The sequence below is a fragment of the Marmota marmota genome, unplaced genomic scaffold (assembly GCF_001458135.2).
Source record: "Marmota marmota marmota unplaced genomic scaffold, marMar, whole genome shotgun sequence".
Lineage (NCBI taxonomy): Eukaryota > Metazoa > Chordata > Mammalia > Rodentia > Sciuridae > Marmota > Marmota marmota.
Genome location: NW_025999932.1, coordinates 10,560,314 through 10,580,157, shown reverse-complemented (window position 1 = coordinate 10,580,157; position 19,844 = coordinate 10,560,314). Strand labels below are relative to the sequence as shown.

The following is a 19,844-nucleotide window of genomic DNA, read 5'->3' as shown; positions in this document are numbered from 1 at the left end:
ATTTCCTTCGTGTGGCCCTAATGGGACTCCTGCCCCTTGCTAGGGCCATCTCCCTGTGGGTGAGATGAGGCTCCTTTCTTTTCCCTGAATATCCCTTTTCGCCTATGCATACTTTGGAGTGGTCTCTGCCCACGTCTGTGGTGGACACTCACTTCTCCATCCACCTTCACACTCCACATCCCTTGGCTTATCATTTCTCTTACGCATCTTGCCTTGTCTCCACATTTGATAGATGGAGAGATGGAATAATACTCTATCAAAAAGATGATTTATTAATATGCTATTTTAATGAAGTATATCATGTATAATCTTGCTTAAATTTCCGTTCCTTAGTTTATGGAATGGTAATAGAATTGGTAGTATTCTGTCTAAAAACAAAAAACAAAAAATCCAAACAGATATATAGAAAATTGGAATAGTGACTCTCTATACCATATTGAGCTGTCGTTTTTCTGGTGCTGAGGTTCTAATCCAGCTAAGAACACATTCCACCTCTGAGCTGTACCCCAGCCCTATGACCTGTATCTCTTCCCTCCACTCTATACCACATTTTGTCACAGCTGTTTATTTTCCTCTGTAGAAGTAAACTCTGTTTTACTTAACATGACATCTTCAGGAGTGTGGCATATTTAACTTAAAACATTATAACCTTTATTTTAATGACTTGCAATAGCCTGTCGAATAGATGTCTAGTCATATAATTTCACCAGTTCTGTGTTGATCATTTTTCTAGTAGCTTTCTATTACAAATATTGCAGTTACCAGGAACCCTCTACATCCATTTTGCATATAAGTGTGCAGAATTTCCAGGAAAGCAATATGTACTTTTTTTAAAAAAAAAATATTTTTTGTAGTTGTAGTTGGACACAAAACTTTATTATTTATTTATTTATTTATTATTTTTATGCAGTGCTGAGGATCGAACCCAGGGCCTTGCACATGCAAGACAAGCACTCTACCAATGAGCCACAACCCCAGCCCCACAATATGTACTTTTATTAAGTATTTTCAGGTTGCCTTGAAATTACAGGAGAGCTTGTTTCTTCTCTCCCTGGCCAAAAGTGATCTTTGCCTGTATGAGAGTGAAGAATGGAATATTGTTTTTATTTTTATTCCCTTATTATGAGTGGGTTGAATTTTTCTTCATAGATTCATTCACATTTCCTGTTCTGTGAGTTGACTATTAGATCATTTACCCTTTGAGTTTTCTTATTGAATTGTAGAATGTCCTTTAGTTTATGATAGTAGAATGTTCTATGAATATTTGACATTTCTGTAGGACTGGGGTTTTCTAAGCAAAGACTCCCACAGTCTCCCCACCCCTGACCCCCAGCTCCTAGATGAAGGGATAACAACCCTAAAGATAGAGAGCTATGTAGAAGATGTCTCTGTTTTTTCAGAGCCATTTGTTGACAGTCCAGGTTGGTACATGAACTTGTTCAATGGAGGGGGCTTCCTCTCCTCTTGCCAGAGGGTTTGCTTACATTCCAGAGCAAAGTTTGCATATTCTCTGTCTCTGTCTTCCCAGAGCCGAGGAAGAAAAAATATGCCAATATCTCTTACATAAGCCCTGAGTTCAATGGTTTGGGCATTCCTGTCCCAGATACATGTTTCTCTGTGAGTTTAGGGACGCCAAGCCTGCACCATGTTGTCCTTGGGGGCCTGGGTTATGGGGAATGGTTCTACAGTGCTCTGTGAGCAAGTGATTGTTCCCTTCTCTAATCTAGCAACCGTTCTTTCCTCTGGTAGGATCGACAAATAAATGCAGATATAAAAGCAACAGATAGGATTTGGAGGTATTTTCTCCTCATCTGTTGCCTGTCTTTTTGTCTTGTACAGTATTTTTTTCTTCATATGAAGAAAGTTTTTATTTGTTCATGGTTGACATTTGAATTTATTTTCACAGTTCTGTTGTTGTGGCGTGCTTTGGTTTTTCCTACTCCATGGTAAATCACAGTTTTCTTCTATGTATTCATCTAGTTCTTATTTTTCTTTCATGGTGAAGTCCTCTCTTCATTTAGAAGTTATTTTATTAATTTTTTAAAAATGGCTACCTGATTATTGAGCTGTTATTGCATAGTGAGTCTTTCCATACCAATTAGAAGTGCCTCCTTCATTGCATGCTGAATTCTCCTGTGTATGCGGATCTGTTACTTGACTTTCTTTTTTAATTTTTTTTTTAAAGAGAGAGAGAAAGAGAGAGAGAGAATGAATTTTTTAATATTTATTTTTTAGATTTTTTCGGCGGACACATCATTTTTATTTGTACGTGGTGCTGAGGATCGAACCCAGCGCCATGCTCATGCCAGGCGAGCACAGTAACGCTTGAGCCACATCCCCAGTCTGACTTTCTTTTTTTAATCTTTCTGCTTATTCATGTGCTAGTACCACACTGTTTTAGATATTATATCTGTATATTATGTATTATAATTTGTTATCCAAGAGAACTGTTTCTTTCTCATTACTTTTATTTTTCTGTGGTAAAAATTGCCTCAATGGATAGCTTATTTTATTTATATTTAGCATAAGAAATTAAAGTGATGGAATTGTTAAATGATTAGATAAATGCTTGCAATTTTCTACACATATATTAATTCTTAAAATATGTTCTCAAGAAGAAAAGTGATTATGAAAAACTCATCTGTCCTCATTTTTCTTTATATTCTAATTTGAAATAATATGTTGCTTTCCTTTTTAAAAAATTAATGGAACTGGGTGCATTTGTACATGGCTGTAATTCCAGCCACCTGGGAGGCTGAGGCAGGAGGACTGACTGTAAGTTCGAGACTGGCCTTGGCAACTTGGTGAGACCTTGCTTCAAAATAAAAATAAAAGGAAATTAAAAGGACTGGGATGTAGCTCAGTGGTAACATGCCCTATTACTGGGTTCTATCTCCAGTATTTTTTAAAAAAGAAAGAAATTGGTTCATTTATACCTAATCCTGTTTTGTCCCTAAATTTTCATTTTTGTGATTTTTATTATTACTTTATATCATCATATTTATTTTGTTGTTCACGGGCATGTCTCTCCCAGGGGTTAAACTATGTGTATCTTAACTTGTTTTTTTGGATACCATCAGCCTCTTACCATAGCTTCATGATTAGTGATTTCTTCGTTTTGATTCAGCTTACAGTTAGGTTCTTTTCCTTTTTTTGAAATTGAGAATTTGTTTTGTCCAGGTACCCATAGGTACCATAGTCCCTGAACTATTATATGGGTGAAAAGATCCTCTTCCCCAAGATTTCACTTTTGTAGGGTTTGAAATAAAGCTGAGTTAACATGTTACTGGTTTTTTGAACTAGCATCAGCTGTTGAGTAACCACCACAGTGTAGGGAGGGGAGCCAAGGAGAGATCCTTTAAACAGGAAGGGTCTTTGAAGTGACAAGTGGGTGGATGGGAAGCTGCAGCTCTGGGCAGGAATAACCAGCACCACACACACAGAGGGGAAAGTCTGAGTTTCCTCTGGTATTCTGAGTGCAGGATTCAGGACTGAAATAGTGGTAGTGTCGTGGTGGATGCATGTCATTATGCATTTGTCAACATCCATAGCATGTGAATTGTAGCCTTTAACTAAAAACATTGAAACGGGTTTATCCATTGCAGCAAATTGTTACAATAATACGTGATGTTTACATAGGGGCAGTGGGGAGGGGGTTTAAGAAGGAAAGGTGTGGGAACTCTACTTAAAACTCATTTTTCTTAATGTAAAACTGCTCTAAAAAATAAATCATGTTTATTTTAAAAACTATTTGTGATGAAAAACATTATATATCTGTTTCTGAGTCTAAAATCTGAGTCAGATTTCACTTGTTTCAAAAAATTTTTAGGGCAGAGATGAAACTTTGAAGCAAAAATCCTTGCATCCAAATCTTTCTTGCATTTCTTTACTTATTTCTTCTCTCGCTCCGTGAGTCAGGCTGTTTTTCCTCATGGTGATTTTCAAACATATAAAAGTGTGAGAGTAGCAACGATAAGGCCCCAAGAACCTGAAACCTGGCATTGGATTTGCTTTGCTAGTGTTGTTTCCTGACCGTCCTTTTCTCCCCCGGCTGGACTGTTTTAACCCAAGATTCAGACATTCTGTGATTTCAGTATACAGCTTTAAGTTTTCTTTGCATTCCTAATATTTCCATGTTTATCTATAGTAGAATTTGGCATGTGTAGATTTGTGACATGAATTTTGTACCCTTTATCATTAAATAGTAGCTTTGTCATATTTAAGGGCTTTAATTTTAAAGTTCACTTATATCATATTGTATGTCCACCTTTCTGTTTTTATTTACCTTATCCTTTAAAGTATTCTTTATCATGTATTTTAATTGTTTTCTAAGTTTATAACCAATTTTTAAAACACCCAATCTGACCCTTTTTATTATGTAAAAATGTAGCCTCAATCTAATATACTTATTTTTATCATTTTTATTTGTTTTCAAATTAATGTTTTTTCCCAGTTTTGCTTCTATTTTCTTTTTTCTTCTACTCTTGCTTGAATCAGGTTACTAACTATTCTTCTCACTGATAACTTGGAAGTTCTGTTCTTTAAAATTTTACTCTGTTCATCATCCTATTCAGACAAACATTGTATTTGTGAAGACTGTGTAACCAGCTCCCTGACTTTCTAACACTAAAGATTTGCGAGTTGATTTCATACTTCCAAGCTACTTTTGACTTTGCTTTGTACTTACCTGTTTCTAAAGTTCTTTTTCAGTTTCTCATATTATCTCACTGGAATTATGTTTCATTATTTACTGTATCTTCTTCATTTTTCCCTGATGTTGCGGTTTCTGCTCTAGTTTGTTTGTTTGTTTAGAATTTTTTTCCCTGAACGTTCCTCAGCTGCAACATGTGGACTGTATGTTCTGAAATGTCATATCCTCAAACGTGTTTCTTTAGGCCTGAAGATGGAATGGTATTGGATTGAGTTTGGGATTCTTGGGTTTCAGTTCTTGTCTTTCAGTAGTTCATGAATTCCACTGTGTTCTAATTTCTGATATTAAGTCTGATTTCTTTTCCATTGTAAGTAATGAGTTCTTGCTGTCTGGAAGCTGGCCCGGTTTTCTTTTAATCACTGGAATTCATTGATTCCCAGTCCCCCATACCAGGTTACACCTAGGTGTGGGTTTCTGTCCATCACCCTGACTTGTATTCCAGATCCACTTTTAGTGTGCGGGTTTGATTCCTCATTCTCGGGAAAATTTCTATTATTTATTGTTTTCCTCCATCTACTCATCTTTTCCCTTGTTCTCTAACCTGTTATTGCAGATTAGATATACTGGATCAAGCCTCTGAGGCTTGTAATTTTCCTCAAGACTACTGTCCTTTTTGTATTTATGCTTTGTTTCTTGTTATTATTTCTTTATATTGATCTTCGAGGTTATGAGTTTGTGTTCTGATAGGGACCATCCTCTTATTCCACAATTGGAAAATCATTATTTTGTTTTGGAAGGTCCAGTTGTGTGTTGGGGCATGCATCTCTGTATGTGTACACATCTGCATTGCTAATCTTAAAAGTTTTTAAAATTTATGTATTTATTTACTTGGTACCAGGGGTTGAACCCAGGGGCACTTTACCACTGAACTACATCCCAGCCCTTTTTATTTTTTATCTTGAGACAGGATCTCACTAAGATACTCAGGTTGGCCTCGAACTGATGATCCTCCTTCCTCAACCTCCTGAGTAGCTGGAGTACAGGCATGCACCACTGCAGGGGGCTAATGTTGTCATTATTGTTAATAAAGCCTGTCAGTAGTCATCTGTAAAGTTGGTATACTGAGTCACAATAACTTCATATTCTTTTGTCATTTAGCTATAAAATTACTGTTAAGCAAATGAACATACTCAATATTAACCACTATGAAAGAGTTTTCTTTTAATAAATAGAGCATTTATGTTAAGAATCAGGGATGGGGGTGGAGATGGAAATTTTCTAAAAATGAAACAGAGGGCTGGGGTTGTGGTGGTGGTACAGCACTTGTCTAGAATGTGTGAGGCACTGGGTTTGATTCTCAGCACCACATATAAATAAATAAAATAAAGGTCTATTGAAAACTAAAACATATATATGTGTATACATATACCCACACACATATAAATGCAACTAATAGATAAAAAGTATTTGCTACATTGATAAGCTAGCTCTGCTTACATGTTTGGATATGATTAATATCCAAATTACACCTTTCTAAATTCTAGTTGTGTGTATATGTGTGCAATTATTAATTTTCAAATGTTAGATTATTTTGAGATTTTAGTTTAGATTTTTTTAAAGCCACCTTTAATAGAGTCTCCAAAGATGATAGGAATTAGAGCATGCTACACATAGAGGAGTAAAATCTTTAATGATAAACAACTAAAACCCCAGTGTGATCAGTTGGCTCTTCCTTTATCCTTGAGGACAGAGATATACATTGTCCTGTTTTTGTCAGACCTGAGTCAGTAGCTTATATTGATTGCTACAGTGAAGGAATGGAATCTTGTTTTTTTGGAGAAGAGAAAGCATAATAGAATTGTTGAAAACGTATGAAAGCCAAACACCCTCATATTCCACCAGAGAGAATTCTGTGTCATATAGAAAGTTGATATTCCAGAAGGCTTTAGGAATTCTTTTTTAGTAACTTAATTCTTGCCCTTTTCAGTTTCATTTTTTAAATAATTGGGAATAATTACAGCCCAGGGCTTGGAGTGTAACTCAGTGGTTGAGTGCTTGCTGGGCATGCATCCTGGGTTCAATTCTCCAACACTGGAGAACTATTGCAACCCAAATTTTATTTTCTGACAATTGATTATAATTGGGCAAATACCCCATTCTATGTTCAGAGTAGGTTTTTTTTTTTTTTTTTTTGGCAGGGGGTGTGTGTGTGTGTACCAGGGGTTGAACTCAGGGGCACTCAACCACTGAGCCACATCCCCAGTCCTATTTTGTATTTATTTAGAGACAGGGTCTCACTGATTGCTTAGTATCTCACTTGTGCTGAGGCTGGCTTTGACCTTGAGATCCTCCTGCCTCAGCCTCCCAAGCTGCTAGGATTATAGATAGCACCACTATACCTGGCTAGAGTAGTTTTAAATGTTAAACAAAAAAAAAAATCAAGGACTTTCTAGACTAAAATATTTTAAAAATGGGATTGGAGCATTTGAAAGAATAATTGGTAGAAAGAAAAGAATTTATAGGGAAGTGGATTTTTAATTAATTTGTAAAATTTCCCTCTTGCTAGAGGGAAGTTTTGGATCTGGGGAAAAATGGATCTTTTAAAATTATATTTAGAGAGAGAAGAGGGGAGGGGGGATAGTAGAGGATAGGAAAGGCAGCAGAACACAACAGACACTAGTATGGCAATATGTAAACCAATGGATGTGTAACTGATGTGATTCTGCAATCTGTATACGGGGTAAAAATGGGAGCTCATAACCCACTTGAATCAAAGTGTGAAATATGATATATCAAGAAATTTGTAATGTTTTGAACAACCAACAATAAAAAAATTAAAAAAAAATTATATTTAAAGCAATAGAGGCTAGGGTTGTCAGGATGACTAGAGTCAGCCAGAACTGGGATATTCTGGAACATTTGAAGTCAGTCTGGTAGACTAAGGATAAAAAGTAGGACATATAATGCCTTCATGCTCAGCTTTCTTGTATTGCTTGCTGAGCCTGATGAGAAAGTCGCAGCACAGAAGTTTTGGCACACAGATGTGCATAAGTAAGCATGTCAGGTCCGTACAGTTACTGGGGTTCTTTTTGAATCTTGTGGTAAGTTCTTCTCTGTCTTTGAGATCTGGAGTCCTTCATCTGTATTTTAATCCTTCACAGGGGTTCTTCTAGTTTACTAGGACTCCATCGCCTGGGGTGGCTTCAACAATAAGTTATCTTCTGGAGGCTGGAAGTCCCAGATCAAGGCGTCATTGGGGCTGGTTCTTTTGGAGGGTCCTTTCCTTGGCCTGCAGGTGCCGGTCCCCTGTGCCTTCACATTGGCCTTTCGCAGTGTCTGTGTCCTAATGCCTCTTCTGTAAGGACTTCAGTCGTGAGATTATGGCTCACTCTAATGACTTCATTTAAGCCTAATTATCTTTGGAATACAGACTCAGATGTGGGGGTTAGAACTTCCACATGCGACTTTGAGGGAGGAGGGACACGATTCAGTCCCTACAGTCCCTGATCCTGTTTTCATCTGTTCACTCTTGTTCGGTCGGCCGGGGAGCTCCAGGGTAGAAGCAGTGCTGTTTGCACAGCTCCTGTTGAACACAGCATTATTTTCAAGGTGAGTTTACAGGAATGGTGTGTTGGGACCTATTTCCCAACATGCTTTTTATCTTTGATTCCTATAGATCAAAATCTAATAACTTCAGATCTTTATTTTGAAATCCTATATTCTCAGGAGGTTAAGCTTCAGAATTTTAATAGGTACATGTTAGATTCTGTTCTGGACAAAGAATCTCTCTGAACCAAAAGAGTAGAACCAAAAATAATGGCATCCGCTATCTTTTTCACGAGGGAGTAACAACAAACTAAAAAGGTAGAAGCTAAAAAGGTAGAGACCTATTATGCCAAACACCGTTATGAAACTCAATTTTATGTAAGAGGACAATTTGTCACACCTACACTACTTGCTTGAGTTGAGTCCAACAGATTAAGCTTACAAAAGACGGCATTCACAAACCAACTCTTTGTCATCTGTCCGTTTAGACTGGATGTATTTAATAAAGATGTCACTTAAAATCATATTAATTTAAAATGACATTATTTGGAAATTACACATTCTTTCTAGTCTCTCACCACATGCCCCTTGAATGTGTCTCGCGTTCTTTCTCTGTAAATGATAATGGAGTTTTGAGCAAGGGTGTGCATGTGGACACTAGCTGCTAGACAGTGAAGGCCAAAGACCCCTCTGTTCAGGGACCACCAAGTGCCTCTTCCCACCCTCAGTCATTGCCTGGATCAGCACACCTTTCATCCCTGTGATTCTGTCCACCCCTCTTCTCATTGCCAGTTTTCATTTGAAATTAATATATAAATGTCATTAAACTTTGCCTGAATCTCACTGTTCTTGAGGAAGATTTGCTTGTTATCTGGTTAGGTAAATATCACAGTAAAATATTTAAAAGTTTAGGTCCCAGAAAACATGTTGAATGAATTATCTGCTGTTGGAGAGCTATTTTTATTTGACACAGTGGGAGGATTCTGATTAGAGAGAAAAAAATGTTGATCAATAATCTTTATTTTAATCATGTTTTGTGATATGAAAAATAAAATCTTAAGTGATGTCACTTTGTGATTATTAACTTTTATTTGAAGTGATTTCAGACTTATAGTAAAGTTGCAAAAGTACAGGGGATTTCTGTATTCACCGACATCTACCACCTTCCCTTTCCCTCTTTACACCTACACATATGTATAGGTATAAAGTGTGTATTCATATACATTTTCTTTACCTGAAATATTTTAGAGTAAATTGCAGGCCTGACGCCTCTTTACTATGAAATAAGTCTGTGTTTCTTAAAATAGGACAATTTTTAAAAAATATAACCACAGTATTTGTCAAAATTAGTACTTTAACATTCACATATTATTATCATCCTCTCTACCGATTATATTCAAATTTCATGAGTTGTCTCACTAAGGCTTGTTACTGTAAACGAAAGAAATTCTGGCTCAGAATCACATATTACATTTAGTTGTTGTGTCTCCTTTCTGACTTTTTTTTTTTGGTGCTGGGGATTGAACCCAGGGACTTGCGTATATGAGCAAAGCACTCTGCCAGTTGAGCTATATCCTCAGCCCTTATTGTTTCTCTCTTTTAATCTGAAATAAATCCATCTTAATCTGCACAATTCCAGTCTTTTTTGATCCATATGATCTGGAATTTTCTTTTTTGTACCAGGAATTGAACCCAGAGGCGCTTAACCACTGAGCCATATCCCAAGCCCTTTTAATATTTTATTTAGAGACAGGGTCTCACTAAGTTGCTTAGGACCTCACTAAGTTGCTGAGGCTGGCCTTCAACCCACGATCCTCCTGCCTCAGCCTTTCGAGCTGTTGGGATTGTAAATATGCACCACCTCTCCTCGGGTGCTGGTGTTTTGAAGAGCCCAGTCCGTTTACTTTATGGAGTGCTCCTCCTCCTCTGGGGTTCCTGTGCTTTCTCCTGACTACATTTAGTCTCTGCATTTGGGGGATTCCCCACACTGATGTTTCTGGCATGGAGGTGCCTCTGTGAGACCACGGGTGGCCCAGGATGGTTCCCTGTTGGTGTGATGCTGTGGTTCAGGGCCTGTCTCCACATTTCTCTATTGTATAATTACTTTGTTTCCCTTCGTCATTCAGGAAGTGTCTGATAGGAGGAGACTTCAGGACTCACTAGTTTTCGCATTCTTCCTAGTTTATATTTACTGAGGTGTAAGGCTCAAGGTGACAACTGAAGTGTCAGATTTGCAATTGTGATTCTGAGACTCATGAAGGTGGAGAGCAGCAAAAAGATTTAGTTCCTAAGTTCATCACTATGGAAATTAAGTGCTCAGATGAAGTAAAGCCTAGTTTACCTCAATTTTGTGTTTGATGGGCTTATTTTGCAGGGAAGTCAGTTTGATAGCATCAGATAATTAAGAGGGAGCTGCAGAGAGGTCTAGAAAAACAGCCTGATGGTTACTAACAAGATAAAAATTAATTAAGACATGGTCTCACTATGTTGCCCAGGTTGGCCTTCAACTCTTGGGTTCAAGTGATCCTCCTGCCTCAGCCTCCTGAGTAGCTAGGACTATAGACATGCCACAGTGCCTGGCTTGAACAAAACTCAGTTTAAATAGCAAGAAGATCTATTTTTTTTTTTTTTTTAAGATAGCCATTTGTGAGCATCTGGTGTCGGTATGTAGAACTGTATAAATTCATTCTACTTCCTGCACATGATTATATCCCATGATCTGGCATTTGATGGTACCAACTGATTTATCAACTGCTAATAAACCTTGCAGCATGGCTCTACTGTGATGAATATATTTCAACCAGAAGTTTGTCTTTGATGATTCAAAAATTCTAAGTTGGTAGGGCTTACTCCTTTTTTTGTATGTGTTTTTTTTTTTTTGGGTGGGGGTGTTGGTTAGGGCTTATTCTTGCTGACTAAACTACAAGGTCTATGCATTTAAATCCTAATATGTTAATCTACAATGCAAAATAAGACATAGTGAATCCGTTATTTATGTGTTCTTTGGAACAATAAAATTTTTGTTGGATAGGAAAAACCACAGGAAGCCAGGTTCTCAAAAGTCTGCTTAGTGAGTGTGGAATCACAGTAAGGGAATTGTTCTTTTGAAAGTTGAAAAGTGTGCTCCCTGGGATTCCCATCCATAGAGATGCTTTTGCAAAAGGGGGAAGCACACAAGACCCCTCCTCTTGCAGAGTAGCAAGGCATGTGACCTTCTAATGGCCGAGGTGGTGTCTAAAAAACTTGTGTTAGTCACACCTCCCTCACACAACAGCCCTGGGACAGATGTTTATTAGCATCAGACTTCTGTAGTTAGGTTTTTTTTTTGTCTAGGTGAGACCAGAGGAACATTTGGTTCACCAGACACTAATCTCTAACTCATTTTTTCCTCTTTGTTTCAGTTAACCATTTCTTTCTTCCCTCCCTGTTTCTATCTCTCCCTCCCTTCCTTTCTACTTACTAAAGAGATTTTAAAACCTTCTATTCAGTGGTATTTAGGCCTGGGAGCCATTTTGCTCCAGTGTGTATCTGTGATCTGTCACTGGTTAAGAAGGAACCATTGCTGAGTCGTCAGAAGTGGGGAAAGTGTCCAATGAACAGTGTCACCCTTGGAAGATTCTTGATGCTGCTGCTGATACCACAAGGCCTCAAGGAAATTTTCACATTTTATTGAGTAGCTTTGGAGTTCAATGTCTAGAGAAGGGTTTCTTTCAAAAGTGTTAAGTTTTACTTTAAAGAAGTTATATTTTACCTGAGAAGTTCAGATGTGTGAAACTACTTTGTGGGCTTTGACAATACATGTACCTAAATGAATATTTTTTTTTAAATATTTTTTTTTAGTTGTAGATGGACACAATACCTTTATTTTACTTATTTATTTTTGTGTGGTTCTGAGGATCGAACCCAGGGTTCGACTGAAACATGCTAGTTGAGCGCTCTACCACTGAGCCACAGCCCAGCCCTAAATGAATATTTTTTAAGACAGTTCTGTAAGTAAAGATTTTGTCTTTTTAAGCTTATTTTTTTGGTTTCCTACTTTTAGTTTTGAATTCGTCCAGTCTCTCTAATTGTGAAATGTTATGTTATATTTGTTATACAAGGCCAAGATTGGAACAAAGTGAGTCCATTTTTGGTTTCCATTCAAAGTGAGTTTAATGTACTTACTTTTCTACACAGTTACAGGGATATCTTCTAAGGTAAAATAGTGCCTCAAAATAAATTTGGGTGTTGAAGCCTTCGTAGTGGTATGAACACAACAGCACATGGCTGCACAGACGTTTCTATTTATTCTCTGCTTTTGTGAGCATTTTCTTATGTGAAAGAACAGGCTGGGACAACACCTCTGGAGGGCCACAAGTTGCAGGCCTATCTCTGCAACCTGCTGTGGACATGGCTGGGATTGCTGTTCCTTCATTTATTTATTCATTCCACATGTGTTTACTTGCCTCATGTGTATTACTCAACTTTTCTGGCTGTAATAATAGCAAGAGGAAACTTGACTCCTTCACTTAGCTTTTAAAATTATTTCTCCCCCAGCAAGGATGTGCCCATAGCATCATTTTACATGGCGGTGGGCATGGGTAGATTTCTCCTGTTGACCAGAGGGCTGAGATGCATTCTTCCATGAAATGGGTTCTAACGATAATCGAGACTTCACATTCGTTCTTTCTTTTTATATTTATCATATGGAGTCTTACTCCTCACAAACCATGGTTTACTTTCAAAAAATATATTTTAAACCTTCTAATAATATCTTTATTTAGTGTCACATTTATTTTATAAAGGGTAGATGCTTATTTTAGCAATGATTTGTCATTAAAATTATGTCAAAATGTCTTAAAATGTTGTTGAAACTGTAAACAAACTCATAACACACACAGAGCTAATTATGGATGCCATCTGTTTATTTTTACTGAGCTTTTTTTTCAAAACCATGGCATTGTCTGCTTATGATAAGCTTCAAGATTATTATAATGACTAAGTCCTGTCCTTCAATTAGTGTAGTTGAAGATGGAAAGATAATTTGCTTGTTCACTGACCTTTTCCTGTGCCCATGTATGAAATATGACATGCCATGGCAATGTAACTATTGTGAAGTGCATTTAGGACATACTTAAGTTCTATAAGGAAGAAAATCAGTATCAAAGCAGCAGTTATAGCCAAAGTTTTATTACAATCCTAAAGCTTTTTTAAGATTTTCAAGGATGGGCAGATTATCTTCTGTACCGCCATAATTGGCTTCATTTTATCTCAAGTTTAGGAATTTATAGGCGATCGATCAAGTTATAATGACGTGTATCCCTGTTGGTGCGCCTGCGTTGTCAGTGCATGTTTTTGCACATATGCATCCCATGTGTTAGTGTGGAAGGCCAGGTACTCCCTTGACAGCACCAACCCGAGCAGTTCTCCGCAATTTGCTGAGAGCGCAGAGTGATTCACTAGCTCTGCTTTGCTATTGTGCATGCTAAGCACTGCCCAGGTCAGTCTGAAGGGAGAGCAACCTGCAGGCTCCATCTGCTCCTTTCTGCTGCACTGCATTGATGCAAGACCACGCTAATCTGGCTGCTTGTCAGGACAGGTTAGTGGAAGCATGCAGTGGCTGAGACGCGGCTCGACCAGTGCTTTGGAAAATCATAAGCAGCCCCTACAGATGCCATGTTAAGTGTAGCAGAACAGGCTGACTATCAGCCACAGCGAGACTTGCAGCACAATGAATGTGTGAATGTGTTTTTCAGTTGAGAATCAGTTTCAAGTTAAATTGTTAAATACTGTTGGGCCACAAGTAAATCAAAATTGGGAAAAGTAACACAGATAGTTTACAAATACTTTTTAGATCTGAATTTTTTTGATTATTGTGTTTAGTCTTTCATCTTATTCTCCTGTCTGAGGGTATTTTAGCCAAGTATAACTGATAAGTATAACTGACCTCATTTTACCCAGCACCTTTTGAAAACTCTCTTCTTTAATTCTATTTGCTCACCTTGCTCTTCACCCACTGACGGGCACATCTTGGCCTTGCAGGTTGAGCATCCTGTCACAGAATGCATCACTGGCCTGGACCTAGTCCAAGAAATGATCCGTGTTGCTAAGGGTTACCCGCTCAGGCACAAACAAGCTGATATTCCCATCAATGGCTGGGCCATGGAATGCCGGGTTTACGCTGAGGTAAAGCCAGTGGTGCTGGGAGCAAGGTTGGTGGTGGTGTCCAGAGTCAGGAGACCTGGTGTAGCTAGCCCACGGGTAATGCAGGGTGTTAGGTCCTGTGTCAGGTGTTTGATTATGTAATCCATAATCAAACCAGAAAAATGTTAGATGATTTCCACATAATTCACCATAATTTTAAAGAATTATGTATTTCCAGGTGGGAAATAGCTGCCATTCCAATCAGAGGCAACAAGCATTGGTTGAGCATTTCTGAGCATGAATGGACTATGGTTTTATTTTTATTTTGCTTGCTTTTGTTTTTCAACCCCATTAATAAGAAATAGTCATAACTTTCTGTGGGCTTTTTCAAAAGAGCCTACCCTGGGTACAGGTTATTGTTGATTCCATGTTTACTGAACTTTTTTCCAACAGTTTTTTTTTTTAATGTTTGTCCTTTATGATTACATGGACATTATGATTAAAATTTGAATGAGCTTTTCATAAAGCATGTACTCTTATTTCATAATTTTACTCATCAGTTCTTAGTTCAGTATTTTGATATTACTGTATAATTATATGAATCAGGAAATAGAGCACTCAGTACCTAAAAATGTGTTTTTTTTTCAAAATGATTAAGACAAGAATGCAAGGCAACATTTGCACCTTTACTTTTAGACTGTCTATCTAAAATGTCTGTCCATATAGAAAAAAAAAATCAGTGTGGTATCTGTGTTTAAGACTACTGAATGTTGTGTCAATCTTTTTAAAGTAGCTTGAAATATGTTTTGTCATCGCTGTTACTGCCCCTCCTGCTCTGCATCATGTGTTAAGGGGTATGTCTTTTTTGTGACACTGATCTTACTTATTATTTATTCTGATGATCTAAGATCTTTGTAAATGGAATACATATCTAGCAGCACGTGGAGCGATTCTTTTCAGGTCTTTATTTGAAGAGCCCAGATTCTCAAGTTTTACCATATGTGAGCTGTTTTGAGAAGTAAGAAAAACAAATATCTTTAGTGCAGCACATTTGTTGTTCTGAACTTGAGTATGTTTTGATGTAGAGCCTAGGTTATTTTATTTTTGCCCAAGGCATTCTAAGAAGTTTTATAAAAAGTTGGAATTTTACCAATTACAATAAAGTACGATCAAGGTCAGGCTAAATTCTGCTTGCAGTTCTGTTTGATTTTTAAATACACTTTTGAGTTGTCTAGTGGGTAAGATAGTAGCATTCCGAAATCTGTGATTCGGTAAATACCGTATGTTAAAAATAGAGCTATGAATGCTTCTTCGTTGTAGCTGACCTTACTTGTGCTGATTTATATTTCAAAGACTGTGCTTCCTTTCCTTTGAACTTTCAGGACCCCTACAAGTCTTTTGGTTTACCGTCTATTGGGAGATTGTCTCAGTACCAAGAGCCGATACATCTACCTGGTGTAAGTCATTAAGCTGTAATACCAGCTGAGGGGTTAAAATCTTGATTTATGTCGTACTTTTATGTGAAAGCAAGTCAACACCAAAGGGTGTAAATTGAGGGACAAGTGTAATTCATGGGGAATCAGTGTTTTTGTTTTAAAAAAATTTTTTTTGTACTTTATAGTGTTCAGGAAAGACAGAATTCTTTTGACAAGGGAAGCTCAGAGACATCTGATAACATAAATGATAGTTTAAGAGGTTCCCAGTTCTTTTGAAAATTGTAATGAAAAAGATCATGTAATCCTAAGGAAGAACTGTAAATGATTTTGTGTGTGTGTGTGTGTGTGTTACAGTTTAATCTTTTCAGTAAATAGAATGCAGCTTCCCTAGATAGTCAAATGTCAAGAAACTTAAGCACAAAATCATCCCATTAATTGAACTGGATTAAGAAAAATAGAGTGTGCCTCAGTCTATTAAGTGTCACTGACTTTAAGAATACATATTGTTTATATCAGTTAAGAAAAAGTGACCTGTTTTATTCCAGTCTTTCTATCTTTAATAACTGCTCTTTAAATAGTTTTTGTTGCATGAAAAGAACAAGGACATTCCCTTTCCCTTAATCAAGGTAGTAAGTGCACAGATATGACACCATGTTAGCTGGTGGATGACAGGGCTGCACCATCTGTGAATATGATTATTCAGCTTGATTACTGGCAAGAAGATGGTGAAAGATTACAGGAAGAATTCTAAATTTGAAGATGTTATTGGATATATGATTTATTTCACTTTTTAAATTGTTTTTGTCCATGTGCTTTCTAAAGGGACTTGACCCTTTCTAGGCTGGGAGACTCCATGCTGTGTTCAAAGCCTGAAGGCAGAAAAAAATTGTAAAGATTTAACAGGCATTGTGTGACGTTAAATAGCAGATGAGAAAATAAGTATCATAGGGACATATCTAAACACTTTTTTAATCAAACAAAAAAGTATTAAATAAGAATTGATAATGATTACTCGAGTTGTTAGAAGTTTTCACCACGTTGTAATAGCTAACAGGATGTCAAACATTTTGCCCTCGCAAGTTTTTGTAATTTGCAATTTTCAAACGTGAGACCTGTTGAAAGTACAAGTGATAATGGACAAACTATACCCCCTACAGGCTTTGTCCCACCAAATCTTTCTTCAATTAATGCTGCAGCAGGAGTTTTATGTAATAACATTTGCAGTTGTGAGCCATCCATAGAAAGAAAAAACAATTAAAATGCCTTAAATGTTCTGCTTACTGCTGTTATTTGCTTGTGTGAATGTTGCATGTCAGCTAAATGGACCAAGGAATAGATAAAGTGATTGGGTGCAGGAGAGTGCACACTAAGCTTTGTCTATCATTATTGCTGGGAGCAATCAAATTGATGTCAGCAGGACAGTAGATGCGTTGACAGCTGTAATTATGTATCTCCATGGTGATCACTTTTGGCCTGTCATGGAGGCCCATGAGTCCCCTCCCTTGGAAGCATTTAATCAGATTGGGCTGTCACTTGTCAGGTAGACATGGCGGGCTGGGAGTTGGGCTTCAGGGGAGAGGTAGATTGAGAAGGAAGGGTGGGAGACGTCTGATACTTCCCAGGGCCCACTGTGGTACTGGAGAAAGCAGTTTCAATTATGCTGGGGGTTTCTGAGCAGTGGTTTAGGAATCTCATACAGAGCTGTGTGGGTGTTCTTGTTGTGAGCGTCCTAGGTTTCCTCCTTGCCTTATTAAAACTAGATCAGTCAGTTTAACTTGAGGAACCATGTTTACTCTTACCTTTTTTGGTCACAAGCATACATACTTAAGAGTTGACTTATGGTTTGTACTTTTCACATGCATCTTTAAACCTGAAATTTATCAATAGGGCAAATATGAAGATTTCCTTTCTAATTCTTGATAATCATATTTTATTTTATAATTTATTTTCAGACTACAGTTTTGTTCTGCTCATAAAATTGGTTCAATTTCCATTTGATTTTATTCCTAAAGCACTCACTGCAAATTTTTATGGCCTTTGTTTCCCTGAAGGAATGAGCACTTGATTTGACTCTTAATTGTTAGAAATTAGTTTTTTGGAAAAAACTTTGTAAACAGTAAATTATAGAACAGGGGTTTCATGCTTTGTTACAATTTCAAATTGGAAATGTCAATTTGCCTACATGTGTTGATTACACATATTTTGATTTTACCCCATATGTTTTTAAATTAAAATGGCCTATTTCCCATGATCATGAGTTTAGTAAATACGGGAGACATAGTTGTATGTAGGAGCTCTGAGTCACTTAACTTTTAGGATGGTATTATTCAAGGTAATTAAAATTTTTAAGTTATGAACTATAGGAGGATGTAATAAATATTCTTTATTGCCTGTTATTTCACCAGTGAGTTAAACATCAGAATTTCTCACTAGCTTATAGCTGTTAATGTAGCAATGATAGGAGATGTTGAAAGTCAAAGGTTTTAGAACACAGCCTCATTAGCAAGTATGCTGTGGTTTTACATGTGACGTGATGGTAAAGTTAGTTCTTTAACTTTTTGGCATTAAAACGGAGACAACTAAAGTACACAGTCATCTTTTTGGTTATATAACCTGATCGTCTGTTGCCCTTTGGGGCTACCTGAATGTGGGGAGAGTGTAGACTGATAGCATTGTTTCAAAGCTGCTCTATTTATTTTTTTCTAGTTCTTTTTAAAACTTTTTAAATTAACACCAGGGATTGAATAGAATTTAGTTTATGTTCTGAAATATGTTTTCAGAAAATAGAAGCCCAAGTATGCTTTGTAATATGCTGAGTGGCTTTCACCTAAAGATTTTCATGTATGACTGTGAATAGAAATATCCATATTTTTGTTGGTGTTTGCAAATTTGGAAATAAAAGCCCTCTGGGCATAATGTTCTCTTTTAAAACCTTACAGGGAAAATATATTGGTGTAATTTTTTTTTTTTCTTTTTGAAGAGAGTGAAACCATGGCTTATCTTTTGACGTCACTGTGTAATAAAGCCATCATCTTACCCACATGTGGCTATCTTAGACAGGAGGTTCTACATGCGGTCCCTTGATAATTGCCTAAATTAAAATATTAAAGGCCTAACAGCCGCTGTGTTGACCTTTTCCTGCCTGCTGCAGACAGCTGAGCTGCTGTTTATGAGGCCCACTCTTCCCACAGGTGATGCGCGGGAGCTTCCGCTCTTCCCTGCCCACCCCTGTGCAATGTTGGGCATCAAAGTCCTGCTGTTCCAGCAGCTTCGATTAAATTCCTCCATCCTCAAGACCCCTAGGATATGCCTGACAGGCTCCATATTTTGATTAGTTTTTAAATACTTCAGATTCCAAAACTTGGTCACAATAATTTAATAACTACTCTGTCCTCAGCAACTGCTCATTTTAGAAGTTGTACATGGCTAACCTCCATGCCTTGCTGCTGATATCAAACTGGGAGATGAAAACAAGAATCAGTGATGTACTAACTAACTTGTTGGCTGGTTAACAGCAATCTGGCTCTTCAAAAGGGTATTTTGAACTTTTGCTGTTTTTTTCCCCCCATGAAAATTGCAAAATCAGAACTCTAATTGGGGCTGTGTCCTCACAAAGCAAAGCCATTGGAAAAGCTGTGTAAACACGGAAGCCTCAGGGGACTAACAGTAACAGAAAATAGCGTTTTACAGTTGAGAGGGTGCGGCAGAAAGGAAAGTGTTGCCGACATGAAAGGCCAGAACGGTTCTGGCACTGAGAGGCAGGCAGCCAGGGCTCAGGCTTCCCCGGGCCGCTGAGAGGGATCGGGCAGGGAGTCCCCTGAGAAGGGGCGTCATCCACACAGGCAGAGAGCTGCAGATGCATCCTGGGGCACTGGTGTAGGGTGTATAAAGTCCCCGTTTCATTCCTTAGTTCCTTCATTTAGTAACAGAAGCGTGTCTTGTAGTGCATATTAACAGATCAAGACGGGTTGGTCTCTGTGCATTTTGAGGTTGTTTTTCTAATGTTCAGGAATGGGAATGTCACTTGAGATCGAAACTATCTAGTTTCTCTGTGGAAATTAAATTTGTGGCTTTAAAAAATTCTGCCC

The 19,844-nt window shown here is 37.6% G+C and overlaps 1 protein-coding gene across 4 annotated transcripts in view; it reads left to right on the top strand.

Annotated features, from left to right (window-relative positions):
* Pcca (propionyl-CoA carboxylase subunit alpha) overlaps window positions 1-19,844 on the top strand; it is a 357,476-nt gene that overhangs the window by 167,335 nt on the left and 170,297 nt on the right. For all 4 annotated transcript variants that reach the window (XR_007346664.1, XM_015484128.2, XM_015484127.2 and 1 more), the window contains exons 13-14: window positions 14,219-14,362; window positions 15,703-15,777. Coding sequence is in view for 3 of the 4 variants with exons in the window: in XM_015484128.2 (XP_015339614.1) it covers window positions 14,219-14,362; window positions 15,703-15,777 (219 nt within the window). In the remaining variant the exon portion in view is untranslated. The remainder of the gene's footprint in view (window positions 1-14,218; window positions 14,363-15,702; window positions 15,778-19,844) is intronic.